Here is a 20,869-nt window from a genome sequence, read left to right as displayed (position 1 = left end):
TTCAGAGTACTTATCTCAACATATAATTCATTAAAATATTGCTTGTGTTCTGATCTTGTAATGCACCTATCTTTTTCCCCTAGATTCTTCCATTTGCAACCTCATATCTACCTACCTGAACTAAATTTTTCTGTGTTCTTTATTGAATATACAGTCCCACAAAACCTAAATACAATAATTATAATAAACGTTTTGCTCTCAACCAACTGAAAGTTGAACTTTATGCCCTAATGGACAAAGGAAACCTGCAATCAGCATTGTGTTACTTTACATGTATGTATTGTCCAAAATTGGTCATACATTCAAACCAAATCAAGCTACCGATGGCTTCTAATGTAGATTACATCATTTCCCAAATGTCCCTGCCCTTCTGCAAAGTTTTGTCCTCTTGTACTGGTACACAAAATGTTAAAAATATTCACATGAAATGCTTCCCTAGAGTTCATTTCACATCACTTGCCTTGGAAAAGACAATCAACCTACAATCGTTACGTAAATATGATCATGACTGAATCTATCAGGCCACTATGGGAGATTATGTTAATGTTTTTTCATTTCCAAAATCCTCAGGTTACGCGTGCAACCTTTGTTGTCAAAATGAGACCTCTATAACAAAGTTTGGCCAATAACTCTCATCTTCAGAATGAACAATTCAGGACGTTTATTTGCTAGTTATCTTGTGTTATTGATGAACAGGATCAATATTGAAAACTATCTAATCTTAGTCAGATATTAGCTCTTCTAATAGAAACCCAATGAGACACCAGATACAAAAAAGCAGCTCAATTTCGTAAGCCACACATGTACGCATTGCGGACCTATTTTATAGTATCTCTCACTCGTGAAAGATATTGTCGACACTCAAGGATAAATTCGTATTAAACTGCGGCCAAGAAATACCTTCTCAGTGTTGTCAAAAAGATAACTAACCGGACTGGTCTGAAAGTGGTTCTTTGCATTACACCTTTGTTTTTTCAGTTTTAGTGAATCGCATACATCCAGAAATGTGGTCGAATCTCAAGAGTACCAGCGGTTGTCCGTTTGGTTATCTATCGATCTTTTCGGTGAAGTTGTTATCTTGGGCATTGTAACCGACGGCAAGGAAAATGGTCTCAGAATTTCCAAAGAGTTTGGGACAGGATTGATCGTCATGGCTTCCTTGAGTTTTCTGTTGACCCTGTTACAAAATGGCGGAAGCAACCTCGGCAACATTGATGGATGCGTTTCGCGTAGTGAAAAAGTGGTGATTGCGCCTTAAACACAATCAAAAAAGACGTATTGTTTAAATTTTTCTGAGAGGCAAGAAGATTTCATTCATTGCTTTATGGTCTGTTTGTGACACCACAACATTTGCGTTTGTGAGAAGATTTCTCTTTGCGAAATATCATTTATTTTGCCGCTCTAAACAGTGTATTTTATGTTTTTGGAAGTGTAAAGAGTTGGTATTTTTAAACTCTACAGCTTTGTTTTAACAGTTGATAGAAACAACTATGCAGAAAAGCTTTCGGGTGTTGTTGTTAAACTCTCATGGTCTGTCGACCCAAACAGTTTACAATCCTAACTGTCAGACCAAATTGATCATATTATGCAAGCTGAACGCCGTTCATCAAGCAAAGAAACTCCCCAAAATTTCAAACATTTGAGAGAAGTTAACATTTCCTGTTGCATTTGAAGAGCAAACGTCACTTAGATTCGTAACAACGATATTATCAAGATCATAGACACTCTACTTTGATTACTCAAAATCTAGCTTAGTAATCGTCACAACCACAACACTCGCAGATTGATCATATCTCAAAGATATGCCTTTCCAAAGTTATCTTCAATCGGTTCGTCACCTCCAAAATTACGAAACCAACGATGTAACACGTCCAAACACCAAATTACCGCTGTAAGTTCTTGTGGTCGAAAATGATGTAAAGCCTTAGAGCAATTGCAAAACGGAACCGGGCGAACAATCCATAAAAACTATCTTTGTGTTTGTATTTTGCGGGATACGAAGCCAATGAGTAGGCCTGTAGGCTTACTGAGACGAAGAAAAGGAACCTGCTAATGTAGACTAAGCAAGAGGCCATGAGAAAAATATCATTTTTTAAATAAGAAAAATATAAGAAAGTCCAATAACAAAGTTGATGCTACAATAATTGCATCGAAGTACACTTTACGCCGAATTCAAGAAAGTTTCCTAGAAAGTGCAATACAATGAAGTAATCTTATCCCAGAAAAGCAGAGGTGAACAAATACAAAGAAAAAGCCAGAATCGCTGATTAAAGAAGCTACATAGGAATATAAAGTCTCCAGCAGCGACCAAATTACGTATGCATCTGAGCTTTTGGAATACTCGGGTAATTTACATTTACATTTTTTGATCAGGATAGATGTGGCGTTTCCTCATTCGCTGCTAAGTTTTTTTCTTATAAATATACGGTATCTAAAGCGATTGCAGTGATCAGCACAATTTGCCTCTTCTAGTTTCAGACAGCTGTCAGACATATAAATATGGCTTCGTTTTTAACAAGGCTCGGACGATTGGCTTTCTTCGTTCTGATAACTACACAGAGTATCTTTCTGTCTGCCTATCTCACTAAGTATGAAGGCAAATCCAATTGGTATTTCATGGCCTTTTCCTTTGGCCCAGCAGTTTTTGCTTGGATTCATCGTCTACGGTTAAAATCACTGTGCCTTCGTTGGCTCTTTCGAATTTGGGGTCTGTATATTTTGGCTTTTGTTGCAAACATCGCAATGGTATTAGTAATCGTCGGGGATAGAGTCAGCAAGACTGAGTTTTTAAGTCCAAATGTATTGAGGGCAATTCTGTGCATTACACCACTTCTGCTACTACTGTTGCTAAACACAGGCGATCTCGATGATTCAGCCGAAGGTAAGAAAGGAAGAGAGATTGTTTCCAAGCTATGTTTTCCCATGGCCGTCGATCTGTTCGATGGAGTCGAGATGATAGATATCGTGTTAGAGGCGAGGGAGCATGACTTTGGAATACCTAAAGCATTCAGTGCAGCAATGATCGCGTCGGCTAGCGTCAGTTTCATCATGTTGGTAATTCCCTGGCAAATGGTAGAGACTAAACTTACCCTAAAGGGGTCGAAAACTCGTTTCCGTACTGCAATATTCCACAACATTGTTCAAATGGTTTGCGTAAATGTACCATTCTTGGTTATTCGTTCGGTGGTGTTCATGTTTGGCAAAGACGAGTCCATCTTCATTGCCAAGAATTGCATAGGAATAGTACTTTCCCTTATGGAAATTCGTGATCTACGCCATTCACATCGGGTTGGACCGGGAGACTATGGAGACCAAAGAGACCAAAGAGACCAAAGAGACCAAGGAGACCAAGGAGACCAAGGAGATCAAGGAGATCAAGGAGATCAAGGAGACCAAGGAGATCAAGGAGACCAAGGAGACCAAGGAGATCAAGGAGACCAAGGAGACCAAGGAGATCAAGGAGACCAAGGAGACCAAGGAGATCAAGGAGACCAAGGAGACCAAGTAGTTTAGAATAAGTACATTTTGTAGCTCCCCAATCTCACGTCAAGATCTCAAAATGCACTTAAATTTTTGTATTAGTATTTGCAAGCAACAAATTCCCATTTTAATTAGACTCCTGTAACCTGATGTGAGTAGGCTACTTTTTGTTTCCTCTATAGTTTTTTTTCGGTTCTGAAAACTTTACATAGAGCTTAATATTAATTTCTCATGTGTCTCAAATGTATCCTATATAGATCAGTTTATTGTGCTGTATCCAGTCGTATATATGTGATAGAAAGGAGTTTTGAACTCCAGGGCTTGTGAATTGCGCTGAAATGACAGTTAATTTTTGTATCATATGTACCTAGATGACGGCCTTAATTCTTTTTCCTGTCTTGAATAATGGAACTACATTCTATATGTATCAGCCACGATTAGAAAAGTGAATTAAACATGTAAATAAATTCACATTTACGCAAAGAAGTCCTGTCAGGTTCACTCTTTTCAAGAGAACTTGAAGTCTTGTGTCAGTTGATGGACATTATCTTTAATCTATATCAAAGGAAAACAGAAACTATCTTTGTCACGAAAAGTTTGAAAATACAAAAGGAAAAATGTAGGGAAAAGGAAAATTGGAGTTTTGAAGAGGATGCCCATTAGGGATCCGGTTGATTTACATTTTGTCTCGAGCAATACCAAAAACATTTTGTAGGTTTTTAAAACACAATGACCTAGAGCACCCCACCAATTAATTATAAAATCATGTATTATTTTGTTTATTACATAAACACAATAGCCCTTTACTGAAAAGAAAAGCCGACTTCATTAACGAATAAAAATAAAGAAATCGACAATTCCCCTTCGCACAGTGGGTTAACGCTAAAGGCCCGAAATGGAAAAATGCGTTGAATCATGATTACAAAAACAATAATGGACGTAACTTCCAGTGCACAATATTCTCTTTCATCGACATTGTCTTTACCGACAGAAGAAATCTTTCAGGTAACGGCCAAATGGGCCTGTGGCAAATTTTCTAGTCGCCGATTTTCGCTCTCAGCCGCGCGAAATGCTGTTACCAAAGCCACTAAATACATACATTTCGGTTTTTCTTTTCGTATACTGGTTTTCTTTCCCTTCTAAGGAAGTTTGAACATCACTGTTTGTAAGTGATACGGATTTTTCAGTGTTAGCCGCCATAATCCCAGAAAATTCCCACAAACTACCCTGGGTTGAGAATGGCGAAGGTCTTGCCGTTCATTCACATGACGTTTTCAACGCGGACAAAGTGTGTAATTGATTAAGAATTCCGATTTTAATCGACACATGCGCAATGAGGCGCTAGAATTACCCAGGGTAATTCTAGCGTCTCATTGATCGCATGACCTAAACGCACGGTTGACTAAAAACGTGATGGCGCTTCCACAAACTGTGGGCTTCAAGGCTGAAGCAGTCGATGAAGAAGGAGTTTGGTGCGCGTGCATTGTTGAAGAAGTAAACGATGATTACGTGATCGTTTCCTTTGACGGCTGGAATGCGGAGAAGAATCGCAGCGTCTGTGATCCAAGGGAGATCAGGGATCGAACACTGCCTGATCGGAAAAGAAATCGAAGAAACCTTTCCCTTTAGTGAACAATGTCTTCGCTTTAAGAAGACCGACTTTTACTTTTAAATATCACCCAAACTTATGTAAACAAAAAGCTGAAATTACGGTTCGCTTCAATTTTAGGCGTGAATTTGCATAATATTTCATGGACGAAATATTTATGAATTTCAAAGACTACATCTGCTTTATCTTTATCCACTTAGCAAACAAAGCTTTCCAAATTACAGTCAAAACACCAGACGTAATTCCAAATTCACAGATGTCAAAACAATGAGAACGCTGACCAATACTTCTCTTTATATCATTGGCTCCGACTCTTTAGTGCAACAGATTTTGACCATATACTTGTGTGATCAGTGTTGAAGTTAACACTTTATGAACCAAATTACATGGAAAGGGAAGTCATCTTGACCGAATAAGATTGGTCAAGAGAGAACATATATTCCATAGTCGATCTCAAGTTTTTATTTCACTTTTTTTCTTCATCTCTTCTGCCCGCTGTGAGGGGAGAAAATGAATAGATAAACAAATATATGAAAAAAGAAAGCTCAACAGTGTCCACTTATAGTTACATGGTACATGAACTGATTACCGAGGTGGAGTAAAGCCATAGAGGGCTAGAAATGCAATATCCTAGGTTCAAAAAATGTATATCCGAGCTTGCGAATTGTCTGACCTACGAGTCAGCGGAATCCCTTGTCTAAGTTTTAATTTGGTTTATGACTTGTTAACTCTAAATCTCTGATCACACTAGTATTACGTTATCACATTTTTCCAAAATCTATTGTACTTAAGAGTCTGAGCCAGTGATATATGAATGGAGAGATATTGGTCAGCGGACTTATTGTTTTGGCCGCTGTCCTTTGATACCGATTGATCATCAGTAAAACGGTTTGTAGCCAGTGCTTCTCCACTTAAGTCTAGCTAATAGGAACACGCTGATTGATATCAGTGAGCCCCCAATGTGACATGAATACTGGTCAGAGGATTTTTCGGTGCAACAGCTGTCACTTTGACATCTCAATGAGAATGTCCGCTATAACACGAATGCACTGGCGGAGTTAAACGATTGCATTGGAAGCTTATTACATTTAGGACCAAATGTAATTACATTTAGGACTTTATTACATTTAGGACAATTATTACATGACGCAATCCGTGGAAATGAGTGGTATTCGGGGAATCCCCGAATCATTGCTATGCAACATTTTTCTTAGAAATTCCATACGTCACCTTGCAAGGTTTCTCGGAAATGGCTCATTTGACAGGTCCAGATTTTCAGCGAATTAAAAGTCTCTTTAGTTCAGAATCTTTAGACTTTTTTAAATTGAGAGTTAAAAAAAAAAAAAACGGCGGAGTTAGGCAAAGTGTCATCTTCAAGAAATCCGGGCTAAAGAACAAATCCTTTTCGATTTTGTCTTCGATTCGCCCAAATATTTACGATTTTCGTTGATTTCCCAAATTCACTCTGTGAGTTGGACTTTTCATCATCCTCAAGCCATTCCGTCCAGTCCTTAAATTGCTTTAAAATTTTCTTAGTATAGCTAGCATTCTTCTTTTGCCCCCACCTCTCAATCGACACGTGAAAGTCTACTTAATTTTTTAGTTGTGGAGTATTACCAATTAGGAAACTTTCCTTTGTGTTGTCACCCAATATAAATATGAAACCAGGTGCAAACTTAAGTCGCCGTTCCTCTATCTTTTAATGTAATCGACACCAAATTGATTGGACATCCAGCATCAACATATGTGCAATTTCGAGGAAAAGAACCAGCATTTTATTTTTCGAACAAGCCTACTCACCCTGCGGGAGGCGCAAACCCCCCTTCCCCCCCCCCCCCAAAAAAAAAAGAAAAAGAAAAAAAAGAAAAAGAAAAAAAGAAAAAGAATTATCATTCTTTTACACGCTTCAAAAATTGAAGAAAAGACACGACACTGGTTTTTATTACATCCATTCTGAAGTAACTGCTGATCCTTGTAATCTGATTGGCTCTAATGGTGCGATTTATTCACAAAAAGCACCTTTTTCCCCTAAATTGCATCTTTCTCCCACCCAATGAAATTGAAAAAGGACTCAGTTTTGAAAATTTCTGAAGACCAGCTCGCTGCTAGATAAAAAAAGCATTTCCACAGACTAAAAAGTCCTGTATCCGAGGAACTGAATTTTGTCATTTCAAACTGGATGTAATAAAGTGGTGTTTGAACTTCGTTTCGTGCAATCAAACTCGTGCTGCACAGTCCTTTAAATTTAAAATTACTCATATGCGCATATATGACCTCAGACCTAATAATACATAAAATATTGCCAAGAGAATTCTATGGAGCCGAAAGGTCATGAAGGTGCACACAAACATGTGGAGCTTTCGAAAATACTCGGCCTTTTTACGGATTTGTGGGACTCAACAGTCACCATGCACCCCCCCCCCCCCCCAAGAAAGTCATCAGCTATACAGTTCTTCTTCCAACGTCAATTAAGTTCGTTACAACAACATTATCCAGATCACAGGCACTATATTGATTACTCAAAATCTAGCTTACTAATTGTTAATTGTGCTCAAACTAGCTGTCCATCTGCGAGTTTTCCACCGTCCGGAACCTCTTATCTTTATCCCGAACAGTTGAGACACCAGAAGGCTGATAAAGACGAATGCAAGCATTGCAGAACAATTGCAGGAAAGTACAGGGACACCAATCCAAAGAAACTATCTTTGTGTTTGTATTTTGTAGGATACAAAGCCAGCGAGTAGGCCTGGAGGCCTGCTAAGACAAGGAAAAGGAATCTGCCAATGTAGACTAAGTATGAGGCCATGAGAAAGATATCCTTTTCGAAAGGTTTTTCTACGATACGCGTTTCTTCAAGAAAGTCCAATAACAAAGTTGATACTATAATAATTGCATGGAAATAAACTTTACGCCGAATTTAGGAAAGTTTCCTAGAAAGTGTAATACAATTAAATAATCTGTTCCAAGAAAAGCAGATGTGAAAAAAAGCCAGAATCGCAGATTAAAAAAAGATATACATATATGTTATTTGCCGTATGGTGAAAAACTTTGACCGAGGTCTTGAAAATACTGCCCGAGGCCGTTGGCCGACGGCAGCATTTTCAAGACCGAGGTTGACAGTTTTTCACCATACGGACCGACCCTTAGCCGGTAAATAACATGTTTATTTTTTTTTAACTTGACGAGATTCTTTCCGAAAGAACCCGAATGATTTAGGGCTGTAAATACGGCAAGATCTTCCATAAACTGAACAATTTTTGACCGAGTAACTGGTTAAAATAGAGGTGATGCAAATTAAAGAGAGATGCCTCACCGAAGCATTTTCATTTCCGCAACGATAAAGGTGATTTAAAAGACTTCTTAACAAACTTTGAAACATTATTTTTACAAGTACCTGTGACAATCTGACACCTGTCAATTAGAGAGCGCATAAGAAGAAAAAGCGCAAGAAGATTTGAAAAACAACAGCACCAGTTTGGCAAGGACTGTCATGACAATGTTTTCTTCAAAAAGAGTCAATGATCTAACGGAAAGTGTAATTCACTCTGATCGACGACTCGTTCTTGTTCGAAGATTTACCTCTGTTCATTAAGGAAACGGCAAGGAAAATAATTTTGAGTAAATTCAAATTTTTTAATTTGAAGTTGTGAGAGCTTACTCATTTGTTTGCTGCAGAAAAGGAATCTTCCAATGTAGACTAAGTATGAGGCCATGAGAAAGGTATTCTTTTTGAAAAGGTTTTTTCTACGATAAGCGTTTCTTCGAGAAAGTCCAATAACAAAGTTGATACTATAATTATTGCATCAAAATAAACTTTACGCCGAATTCAAGAAAGTTTCCTAGAAAGTGAAATTTAATGAAGAAATCTTATCCCAGAAAAGCAGGTGTGAACAAATAGAAATAAAAAGCCAGAATCGCTTATTAAAGAAGCTACATAGGAATATCAAGTCTCCAGCAGCGACCAAATTACGTATGCAATCAGTCTGTGCATCTGAGCTTCTGGAACATTCGGGTAATTTACTTTTGCATCATTTGATTAGGATAGATGTGGCGTTTCCTCATTCGCTGCTAAATGTACGGTATCATTTCCTATTGTAGTGATCAGCACAATTTGCTTCTTCTTGTTTCAGACAGCTGTCAGACATAATTATGGCTTCGTTTTCAGCAACGCTCGGAAGATTGGCTCTCTTCGTTCTGATAACTACACAGAGCATGTTTCTATCTGCTTATCTCGCGAAATATGAAGGCAAATCCAATTGGTATTTCATGGTTATTTCCTTTGTCCCAGCGGTTGTTGTTTGGGTATGGAAATCTTTTAAATCGCTGTGCCTTCGTTGGCTCTTTCGAATTTGGGGTCTGTATATTGTGGCTTTGGTTGTAAACATTGCAATGGTAGTAGTACTCGTCGGAGATAGAATCAGCAAGACCGAGTTTTTGAGTCCAAATGCATTGAAGGCGATTCTGTGCATTACACCAATTGTCTTACTACTGTTGCTAAACACAGGCGATCTCAATGATTCACACGGAAATTATAAAGAAACAGAGATTGTTTCCTATCTGTGTCTTCCCATGACCGTCGATCTGTTCGATGGAGTCGAGATGATAGATATCGTGTTAGAAGCAAGAGAGTGCGACTTTGAAATACCCAAAGCATTCAGTACAGCAATTATCGCGTTGGCTTGCCTCGGTTTTATCGTGTTGGTATCTCCCTGGCACATGACAGAAATTAAAATCACCCCTGATGAGGCGAAGATTCGTTTCCACACCCAATGGTATCGCAATATTGTTCAAATAGTTTGCGTAAATGTACCTTTCTTGGTCTTTCGTACGGTGGTGTTCTCTGTGTTTGGCAAAGACGAGTCCATCTTCATTGCCAAGAATGGCATAGGAATAGTACTTTCCATTATGGAAATTCGTAATCTACGCCATTCACGTCGTGTTAGACAAGGAGACCAAGGACAGCAAGGAGACCAAGGACACCAAGGAGACCAAGGACACCAAGGAGACCAAGGACACCAAGGACACCAAGGACACCAAGGACACCAAGGAGACCAAGAACAGCAAGGAGACTAAGGAGACCAATAGCGCCAAGGACACTAAAGGGATCAGGGAGACCAAGTAGACCAAGTTTGTAGCTGTAGTTGTAGTTTGTAGCTCCTCAATTTTATGTTAAGATCTCAAAATGCACTCTTGTTTTTGTATTACATTTTGCAAGCAACAAATTCCAATTTTAATCAGTCTCTTGTAACCTGATGTGAGTAGACTGCTTTTTGTTTCGTCTATGGTTTTTTCGGTTCTGCAGACTGTATGTTGAGCTTACAATTAATATTTTCACGTGTTCCAAATATATCTTATACAGTTCAGTTTACTGTGTTGTATCCAGTCGTATATATATGATAGAAAAGATTTTTGAATCGCAGGGCTTGTGAATTGCACTGAAATGGCAATTAATTTTTGTAGCAGGTGTACCTAGATGACTGCCTTAATTCTTTTTCTTCCTTTTAATAATGGAACTATACTCTACATGTATCAGCGACGATTAGGAAAGTGAATTACACATGTAAATAAATTCACGTTTACGCAAAGAAGTTCTGTGAGTTTCACTCTTTTCCAGAGAACTTGAAGTCTTATATCAGTTGATGGGCAATCTACATCAAAGGAAAACATGAAAAACTATCTTTGTTTTAGATTTTTCAGTGTTAGCCTCCATAATCCCAGAAAATTCCCACAAACTACCTTGGATTGAGAATGGCGAAGGTTTTGCCGTTCATTCATCTAACCTGACCGAGTGGTGCGCAAGGCGAGTGACGTGTCAGCTGCTGATTGGCGATAACAAATACACGTGGTATAAAATATGGTATTTTTTCACGTGTTTTGTTAAAGAATTTTTCGGGGCAGGAAATCCTTTTATAACACCGTAGTTTGTATTAATTTTTTTACAAAAGAAAAAAAATTGGGGAAAAGGAAAACTGGAGTTTTGAAGAGAATGCTCATTAGGGATCCGGTTACATTTATCAAATAAAATTTTTCAGGTTTTTAAAACACTTAAAGACTTAGAGCACCCCATCAATTATTTATAAAATCATGTATAATTATGTTTATCGTATAAACACAATAGCCCTTTACTGACGAGAAAAGCCGAAATAAAGGAATGGACTATTCCCCAATAAAAATTGCCCAGTGGGTTGGCGCTAAGGAAAATGCGTTGAATCATGATAACAAAAACAATCAAAACAAAAACGGCCACATCGGTCGGTGGCAAATCTTCCAGTCGCCACTTTTCGCTCTCACCCGCGAGAGATGCTGTTATTAAAGCCACTTAATACATACATTTCGGTTTTTCTTTTCGAATACTGGTTTTCTTTCCCTTCTAGAAAAGTTTTAACGTCACTGTCTGTAAGTGATACGGATTTTTCCGTGTTAGCCGCCGTAATCTCAGAAAATTCCCACAAACTACCTTGGATTGAGAATGGCAAAGGTTTTGCCGTTCATTCATCTTACCTGACCGAGTGGCGTGAAAGGCGAGTGACGTGTCAGCTGCTGATTGGCGACAACAAATACACGTGAAAAAATATGGTATTTTTTCACGTGTTTTGTAACAGAATTTCTCGGGGCAGGAAATCCTTTATAACACCATACTTTGTATGATAAATTAAGTTATCAACCAACCAATCAACTTACAACTCCTGTGAGACAGCTGTTTTTTTTTCTGACAGTCTGAATGCTCACTGCCAAGCCACTTCAGCTGGCTCATGATAGAAAACTAGAAACTAAAACTAAAACAGAAAACTAGACAGAAACTAAACTCACCGAAAAGGGGCCGAGATTCGTTTCCATACCACATTGTACCGCAATATTGTTCAAATAGTTTGCATAAATGTACCATTCTTGGTTATTCGTGCGGTGGTGTTCTTTATGTTTGGCAAAGATGAGTTCATCTTCAGTGCTAAGAATGGCATAGCAATAGTACTTTCTGTTTTGGAAATTCATAATCTATACAGTTTACGCCGGGTTGGACCGATACCAAGTAGTTTAGAGAATAAGTACATTTTTGTAGCTCCTCGATTTCGTGTTAAGATCTCAAAATGCACTATTAATTTTGTCTTACATTTTGCAAGCAACTAACTCCCATTGAAATCAGTCTCCTGTAACCTATTGTGAGCAGACTATTTTTTGTTTCCTCTCTAGTTTAATTTTTTCGGCTCTGCAAACTGTACATAGAGTTTACAATGAATATATCTTTTATAGAACAGTTTATTGTGTTGTATCCAGTCGTATGTATGTGATAGAAAGGATTTTTGAACTGTACGGTTTGTGAATTACGCTGAAATGGCAGTTAATTTTTGTATTAGGTGTATCTAGATGATTATGACTTAACTATTTTTCTTCTCTTGAATAATTGAACTGTTTTCTACATGTATCAGCCCCGATTAGGAAAGTAATTGAACATGTGAATGAATTCACATTTATGCAAACAAGTTGTGTGAGGTTCACTCTTTTCAAGAGAGCCTGAGGTCATGTATCAGTTGATGGACAATATCATTAATCCATATCAAAGAAAAACATGAAAATCATCTTTATCACGAAAAGTAAGAAAATACAAACGAAAACAAATTAGGGAAAAGGAAAATTGGAGTTTTGAAAAGAATGCTCATTAGGGATCCGGTTTATTTACATTTAGTTTTAAGCAATATCTAACACAATTTTTCAGGTTTTAAAACACTCAAATGACTTAGAGCACCCCACCAATTATTTATAACATCATGTATTATTTTGTTTTATCATATAAACACAATAGCCCTTTACTGACGAGAAAAGCCGACTTTATCAATGAATGAAAATAAAGAAATCGACAATTCCCCAATAAAAATCGCACAGTGGGTTGGTGACAAGGCTCAAGATGGAAAAATGTGTTAAATCACGATTGAAAAAACAATTATGGACGTAATTTTTAATTTGAAAAAATCTCATTCATCGACTTCGTCCTTACTGACAAAAGAAATCTTTTAGGTAATCGGCCAAATCGGCCTGTTGTAAATCTTTCAGTTGCCGATCTTGGATCTCGGCCAAGAGAAATGTTATTACCAAAGCCAATAAATACGTAACTTTTGATTTTTTTTTTTGCGTATAACGGTTTTCTTTCCCTTCTAGGAAAGTTTGAACGGGAAAAGGAAAAGGAAAACTACTGGAGTTTTGAAGAGAATGCTTATTAGGGATCCGGTTGATTTACATTTTATTTTAAGCAATATCAAACAAGATATTTCAGGTTTTTAAAACACTCAAATGAGTGAGAGCACCCCACCAATTATTTATAAAATCATGTATTATTTTGTCTATCATATAAACACAATAGCCCTTTACTGAAGAGAAAAGCCGACTTTATTAGTGAATGAAAATAAAGAAATCGACAAGTCCCCAATAGAAATCACACAGTGGGTTGGTGCCATGGCTCAAGATGGAAAAATACGTTGAGTCATGATTACAAAAATAATTATGGGCGTAATTTTCAATGTACAAAATTCTCATCCATCGACTTTGTCTTTACCGACAGAAGAAATCTTTCTGGTAAATGGCCCCATCGGCCCATGGCAAATCTTCCAGTCGTCGATTTTCGCTCTCAGCCGCGACAAATGCTGTTACTTTCGGTTTTTCATTCCCTTCTCAGAAAGTTTGAACGTCACTGTCTGTAAGTGATACGGATATTTCAGTGTTAGCCGCCATGATCCGAGTAAATTTCCACAAACTACCTTGGATTGAGAATGGCGAAGGCTTTGCCTTTCATTCATCTGACCTGACCGAGTGGCGCAAAAGGCAAGTGACGTGTCAGCAGCTGATTGGGGATATCAAATACACGTGAAAAAAATATGGTATTTTTTTCACTTGTTTTGTTACGACATTTCTTGGAGCTGGAAATCAAACGGTGAAATGTTAAACAAACTAGAAAGATACATAACTGTGCAAAGGAACTTAAAGTTGTCGAATGTGTGATTTCGCGTTTGATTGAACAGTTCAGTCTCTCTGAGCTCCTAGACTCCCTAACTTCTTAGCTCTTCGTTACAACACTGAAAAATCTCCAAAATCCAATGATCAAAATGCCATTTTTGGCAATGAATATTGACGCATCTCTCTTGAACTTAAAGCACAGAGCCAATCGAAGGCCTAAAAACACAAAATTAGCAAGTAAAAACTGAAAGGTGATACCGATGATGGCTGATTATTTGTAAATAGACTTGTCCGAAATCTTGTTCTCAACTAATTGAAAATACGAAAGCATAAAACTTATGCAAACGAAGGTAATGATAGCTTCCTCAAAGCGCTTGGGAATGCCAAGGTCATTTACCTCCGGAATAACTTGCAGCATTTCAATTCCGTCCAAAAAATCTAATGTTATTTGGAAGATTAGCTTTAATAAGAGCTCTCTGTCTTCACTTTTCGTTTCAAATGTGTTAAGCCACAGCAACAAAAGGAGCGGAATTAGGCAAAGTGTCATCTTCAAGAGATCCGGGCCAAATTAAAGAACAAATCCTTTTCGCTTCTGTCTTTGATTCGCCCAAATATGACTCCAATTATGGCACTAAAGCAAGCCATACGTACAGATCCCAAACGGAAGGTACCCAAGTGATGAGGTTATCATTGCACACAACGATAAACCAGAGAGTAAAGGATGGGATGTAGAGAGAAGAAATGTATACCCGCCATTTTGATTTTCGTAGCGTGTTGGATACGAAGCGAAGGAGGCAAGCCAACAACGATTGAGACATTTTAAGACTCAAATTGCTCTTGTTGTGGTAGACTTAAGAGGACTGCTCAGACACTGAAAAACTCCGTTCACCCCGTAATGAGGACTTTAAATTGATAACCAATCTAAAGATGCGTCTTTAGAACAAATTTCTTCTATTTCTCAGGAAAAAAAAATTATCAAAGACTAACGGATCTCAAGTTTTCCTGGAAAGCCTCCTGACTTTATGTACCCAATTATCCAAGATGCTACCGTTTCTGTCTCGGCAAACACGGGTAACAAAATTACTAACTAATGAGGTCGTTTACATGCACATTATACATCGATGACGGTATCTTTGCTCCTAAACACGTATTTCAAACTTAGATCGATACAACTGCATGTTTCTTAAAGTAAACCAGAAATGAGTTTGCCCGCCAATACAGACAGTTATTTCTTCTACTTTCTTATTTAACATTACCACTACTCAACCAACATTGTTAGTTGACAAAGAAAGGCAGGGATCAGGTAACGGACTAAAAGGCACCCAACTTAAAGACATGCAAAATAAAGCAGCTACTAACAATAAACTGTGGCTTAGATAACAATAGAAAAAATCATCAGGCGATAGTCACGATAAAGAATGCACGATATATGACTTGGCTTGTTCTTTGATTTCGTCCCTTAGTGTTTCGTTTCATTTCCCAAATTCCCTTTGTGAGTTGCACCTTTCACCTTCCTCGAGCCACCCCGTCTATTCTTTAAATTGCTTTAAAAAGTTCCTAGTCTAAGTGCCATTCTTCTTCTGCCCCCACCTCACAATCGATATGTTTACTTAATTAAATTAATTAATTACTTACTACTTAATTTTAGTTGTGGAGTAATTAGGAAATTATCCCTCGTGTTGCCACCCAAAGTAATTATGAAACCAGATGCAAACTTAAGTCGGCGTTCCTCAATCTTTTATTGTAATCGTCACCAAATTGATCGGACATCCATGATCAACTTTTGTGCTACCACACAGAAACATCTAGGCAATTTCGAGGAAAAGAACTGGCGGCTTTACTTTTCGAATGGGCCTTCTGGTCCTGCGGGAGGCACAGAAACCATAAAAGAAGGATCACCATAACTTTACATGTTTCAAAAATGGGGGAAAAGACACGATACTAGTTTTATTACATCGATTTTGAAATCACTGGTGATCCTTGTAATCTGATTGGCTCTTATCGGTGCGATTTATTTACAAAAAGCACCTTTTTTTCTCTAAATTGCATCTTTCTCCCACCCAATGAAATTGAAAAACGGCTTTTGCAGCCTTTTGAAGACCAGCTCACTACTGGATCAAAAAAGCATTTTTACAGACTAAAATGTCCTGTATCTGAAGGCCTAAATCTTGCCATTTCAAAATGGACGTAATAAAGTGGTGTCTAAACTCGTGCCTCGTGCCGCACACTTTGATTTTGAAATCGCTCATATGCGCATATGATTTCAGACCTGATAACACATGTAATAATGTCAAGAAAATTCTGTGGAGCGGAGAGGTCACGAAAGTGCTAACATTCGTGTGGAGCTTTTGAATATACTCGCCTTTTTCCGATTTCTGTGACTTTACAGTCACCATGCACCACCCGACGAAAATCATTAGCTATTGCAGCATTGGTTGATTGGGAATTTTCACGGCCAAATTTAGCGGTGAAGATGTATTTGATTAGATGTTCACAACCGTTCATAAATGTTTCTTTCCTTAGCATCTAGTGACAAACTCAGCATTAGCTTATAACGAACGGGTTATGCAGATTCACTCTAATGGATGAGTACATATGTAGAAAACTACGATAAAAAAAACAAAAGAAAACTTAGGTAACACTTCCTCTTCCATTAAAAGACGAACATCAATTAAATTAAATTATCCCGATCACAGGCACCATACTGATTACTCAAAATCTAGCTTACTAATCGCCATGGCTCTATTTATTCTCTTCGATAATGACCAGCTTTTCCACTCCATCGAAGAGATCCAACGTCATTCGGAGAGACAACTGCCAGATCAGGTCTCGGTAGACGATGCAATCCCTTCCCGTACTTGAAAGCAACGAAAAAATCACCAGGACACGGCAAAGTGTCGTCTTTAGAATGTTTGGACCGAAGAATTTAGCTTTGTCAAGGTTATCTTTAATCGGTTTGTCACCTCCAAATATGATCTCAACGAAGATTACGTAACCAACGATATATAGCACGTCCAAACAGCTAATAACAATTGTAATTTCTTGTAGTCGAACATGATGTAAAGCCTTAGAACAATTGCAGAAGCGTACAGGGCGACCAATCCATAGAAACCATCTTTTTGTTTGTATTTTGCAAGATACAAAGCCAGCGAGTAGGCCTGGAGGCCTGCTAAGACGAAGAAAATGAATCTACCAATGTAGACTAAGCATGAGGCCATGAGAAAGATATCCTTTTAAGCGTTTCTTCAAGAAAGTCCAATAACAAAGTTGATGCTAAAATAATTGCATCGAAATAAACTCTACGCCGATTTCAAGAAAGTTTTCTTGAAAGTGCAATACAGTGAAATAATCTATTCCGAGAAAAGCAGATGTGAACAAATACAAATAAAAAGCCAGAACCGCTGATTAAGGAAGCTAGATAGGAATATCAAGTCTTCAGCAGCGACCAAATTACGTATGTAATCAGTTTGTGCATTTAAACTTCTGGAATATTCGGGTAATTCATTCTTGCATCATTTGATCAGGATAGATGAGGCGTTTCCTCATTCACTGCGAAGTTTTTCTTACAAATGTACAGTATCAATTACTATTGCAGTAGTCAACACAATTTGCTTCTTCTAGTTTCAAACAGCTGTCAGACATAATATGGCTTCGTTTTCAACATTTCTCAGAAGAGTGGCTTTCTTAGGTCTGATAACTATACAGAGCATACTTCTATCTGCTTATCTCGCGAAGTATGAGGGCAAATATAGTTGGTATTTCATAGCCTTTTCCTTTGGCTCAGCAGTTGTTGCTTGGATTGTGTGTCTATATTTCAAATCGCTGTACCTTGGTTGGCTGTTTCGAATTTGGGGTCTGTATATCGTGGCTTTGGTTGTAAACATCGCAATGGCAGTAATAATGCTCGGAGATAGAATCAGCAAGACCGAGTTTTTGAGTCCAAACGTATTTAAGGCGATTCTGTGCATTACACCACTTCTGCTACTACTGTTGCCAAACACAGGCGATCTCGACGATTCACACGAAAATCATAAAGAAACAAAGATTGTTTTCCTATTTGTGGTTACCCATGACCATCGAGCTGTTCGATAGAGTCGAGATGATACATATCGTGTTAGAAGGAAGAGAGTACGACCTCGGAATACCCAAAGCATTCAGTACAGCAATGTTCGCGTTCAGCCTTGCTTCGGTTTTATCATGTTGGTATCTCCCTAGCAAATGGAAGAAACTAGATTCACCAAAGATTGGTGGAAACCTCGTTTCCGTACCAAATTGTATCGCAAAATTGTTCAAATAGTTTGCGTAAATGTACCTTTATTGGTTATTCGTGTGGTGGTGTTCTCTATGTTTGGCAAAGACGAGTCCATCTTCATTGCCAAGAATGGCATAGGAATAGTCCCTTTCAGTATAGAAATTCATGATCTACGCGATTTACGTCGGGTTAGACATGGAAACCAAGGAGACCAAGGACAGCAAGGAGACCAAGGACATCAAGGACAGCAGGGAGACCAAGGGGACCAAGGAGACCGAGGAGACCAAGGAGACCAAGGAGACCAAGGAGACCAAGGAGACCAAGGAGACCAAGGAGACCAAGGAGACCAAGGAGACCAAGGAAACCGAGGAAACCGAGGAGACCACGTAGTTTGTAGCTGTAGCTGTAGCTGTAGGCTGTAGCTCCTCAATTTCACATTAAGTTCTCAAAATGCACTCCAGCAACAAATTCCCATTTTAATCAGTCTCTTGTAACCTGATGTGAGTAGACTACTTTTTGTTTCCTCTATAGTTTTGTTTTCGGTTCTGAAAACTGTCCATATAGCTTACAATTAAATTTTCCATGTTTCCCGATTACATCTTGTATAGATCAGATTATTGTGTTGTATCCAGTCGTATTTGTGTGATAGAAAGGACCTTTTAACTCTAGGACTTGTGAATTGCGCTGAAATGGCAGTTAATTTTAATAGCAGGTGACCGTAGATGACTTTGTCTTAATCCTTTTTCCTCTCTTGAACAATGGAACTATATTCTACATGTATCAGTGACGATTGGGAAAGTGAATTAAACTTGTACATAAATTTACATTTACGCGAAGAAGTTCTGTGAGGTTCACTCTATTCAAGAGAACTTGAAGACTTCTATCAGTTGATGGACAATATCATTTATCTATATCAAAGGAAAACATGAAAATCTATCTTTAACCCAAGTAAGAAAATATCGAAAGACAAAAGTTAGGGAAAAGGAAAACTGGAGTTTTGAAGAGGATGCTCATTAGGATCCGGTTGCTTTACATTTTGTTTCGAGCAATATCAAACAAAATTTTTCAGGTTTTTAAACACCTAAATGTCTTAAAGCACCCCACCCATTATTTATAAAATCTTGTATTATTTTGTTTATCATATAAACACAATAGCCCTTTACTGACAAGAATAGTCGACTTAATTAATGAATAAAAATAAATAAATCGTCAATTTCCCTTAAAAAAACGCACAGTGGGATGGCGCTAGAGGCTCAAGATGGAAAAATGAATTGAATTATGAATATTAACAGAATTATGGACTAAATTTTCAATTTTTAAAGTTCTCATTCAACGACGTCTTCCTTACTGAAAGAAGGAATATTTTTGGTAAACGGCAGATCGGCCTATGGCAAATCTTCCAGTAGCCGATTTTCGCTCTCGGCCGCGAGAAATGCTGTTATTAAAGCCACTGAATATGTAACGTTTGGTTTTTCTTTTCGTGTACTGGTTTTTTTTTACCTTCTAGGAAAGTTTGAGCGTCACCATACATAAGTGTTACTGATTTTTCAGTGTTAGCCACCATAATCCGAGAAAATTCCCACAAACTACCTTGGATTGAGAATGGCGAAGGTTTCGCCGTTCATTCATCTAACAAGACGATTGACGTGTCAGCAGCTGATTAGCGATATCAAATACACGTGAGAAAATACGGTATTTATTCGCGTGTGTTGTTACGGCGTTTCTCGGGGCTGGAAATCCTTGTATAACACCGTAGTTTGTATGAATTTTGTACAAAAGAAAAAAATGGGGGAAAAGGAAAACTGGAGTTTTGAAGAGAATGTTCATCTGGGATCCGGTTGATTTACATTTTGCTTCGAGCAATATCAAACAAAAACTTTCAGGTTTTTAAAACACTTAAATGACTTAGAGCACCCCACCAATTATTTATAAAATCATGTATTATTTTGTTTATCATATAAACACAATAGCCCTATACTGACAAGAAAAGCCGACTTTTCATGACTGAAAATAAAGGAATGGACAATTCCCCAATAAAAATGGCACAGTGGGTTGGCGCTAAGGCTCAGGATGGAAACAGTCGTTGAATCATGATTACAAAAACAATCATGGACGTAAATTTAAATTTACAAAATTCTCATTCATCTTTACCAACAGAAGAAATCTTTCAGGTAAACGGCCACATCGGCCTGTGGCAAATCTTCCAGTTGCCGATTTTCGCTCTCGGCGGTGAGAAATGCTGTTGTTAAAGCTACTTAATACTTACATTTCGGTTTTTTTTTTCGTATACTGGTTTTCTTTCCCTTCTAGGAAAGTTTTAACATCACTGTCTGTAAGTGATACGGATTTTTCATTTTTAGCTGCCATAATCCGAGAAAATTCCCACAAACTACTTCTCAAGCCATCCCGTCTACTCTTTTAATTACCATAAAAAATACTTAATCAAGGCGCCATTTTTTTGCCCTCACCTCAAAATCGATATGATAAATTCTAATTAATTTTAGTTGTGGAGTATTAGCACGCAGAAAACTATGCCTCTTGTTGTTACCGAAAGTAAATATGAAACCAGGTACAAACTTAAGTCG

At 37.9% G+C, this 20,869-nt stretch overlaps 2 protein-coding genes and 2 pseudogenes across 2 annotated transcripts; 3 read left to right on the top strand and 1 right to left on the bottom strand.

The window, feature by feature from the left end:
* Positions 1–1,914: 1,914 nt before the first annotated feature.
* On the top strand, positions 1,915–3,610 carry LOC149044903 (uncharacterized). The gene has a single exon (XM_089206860.1). It carries the CDS (start codon positions 2,500–2,502, stop codon positions 3,511–3,513), a length of 1,014 nt encoding a protein of 337 aa, XP_089062986.1. The 5' UTR covers positions 1,915–2,499; the 3' UTR covers positions 3,514–3,610.
* A 5,608-nt stretch (positions 3,611–9,218) lies between these two features.
* LOC149044902 (uncharacterized) lies at positions 9,219–10,494 on the top strand. The gene has a single exon (XM_089206867.1). The coding sequence runs from the start codon at positions 9,239–9,241 to the stop codon at positions 10,160–10,162; it is 924 nt and encodes a 307-aa protein (XP_089062993.1). The 5' UTR covers positions 9,219–9,238; the 3' UTR covers positions 10,163–10,494.
* Positions 10,495–14,132: 3,638 nt separating this feature from the next.
* Positions 14,133–17,250, bottom strand: LOC113673556 (uncharacterized; annotated as a pseudogene).
* A 321-nt stretch (positions 17,251–17,571) lies between these two features.
* LOC113673547 (uncharacterized) lies at positions 17,572–18,852 on the top strand (annotated as a pseudogene).
* Positions 18,853–20,869: the final 2,017 nt, after the last annotated feature.

The sequence above is a fragment of the Pocillopora damicornis genome, chromosome 5 (genome assembly GCF_964200805.1).
Source record: "Pocillopora damicornis chromosome 5, jaPocDami1.2, whole genome shotgun sequence".
NCBI lineage: Eukaryota > Metazoa > Cnidaria > Anthozoa > Scleractinia > Pocilloporidae > Pocillopora > Pocillopora damicornis.
This window is presented reverse-complemented; position numbering and strand designations above follow the sequence as displayed.

Excerpts from the sequence above, each read along its gene's own strand:
- LOC149044903 (XM_089206860.1), top strand. The coding sequence starts at position 2,500 with ATGGCTTCGTTTTTAACAAGGCTCGGACGATTGGCTTTCTTCGTTCTG.
- LOC149044902 (XM_089206867.1), top strand. The coding sequence starts at position 9,239 with ATGGCTTCGTTTTCAGCAACGCTCGGAAGATTGGCTCTCTTCGTTCTG.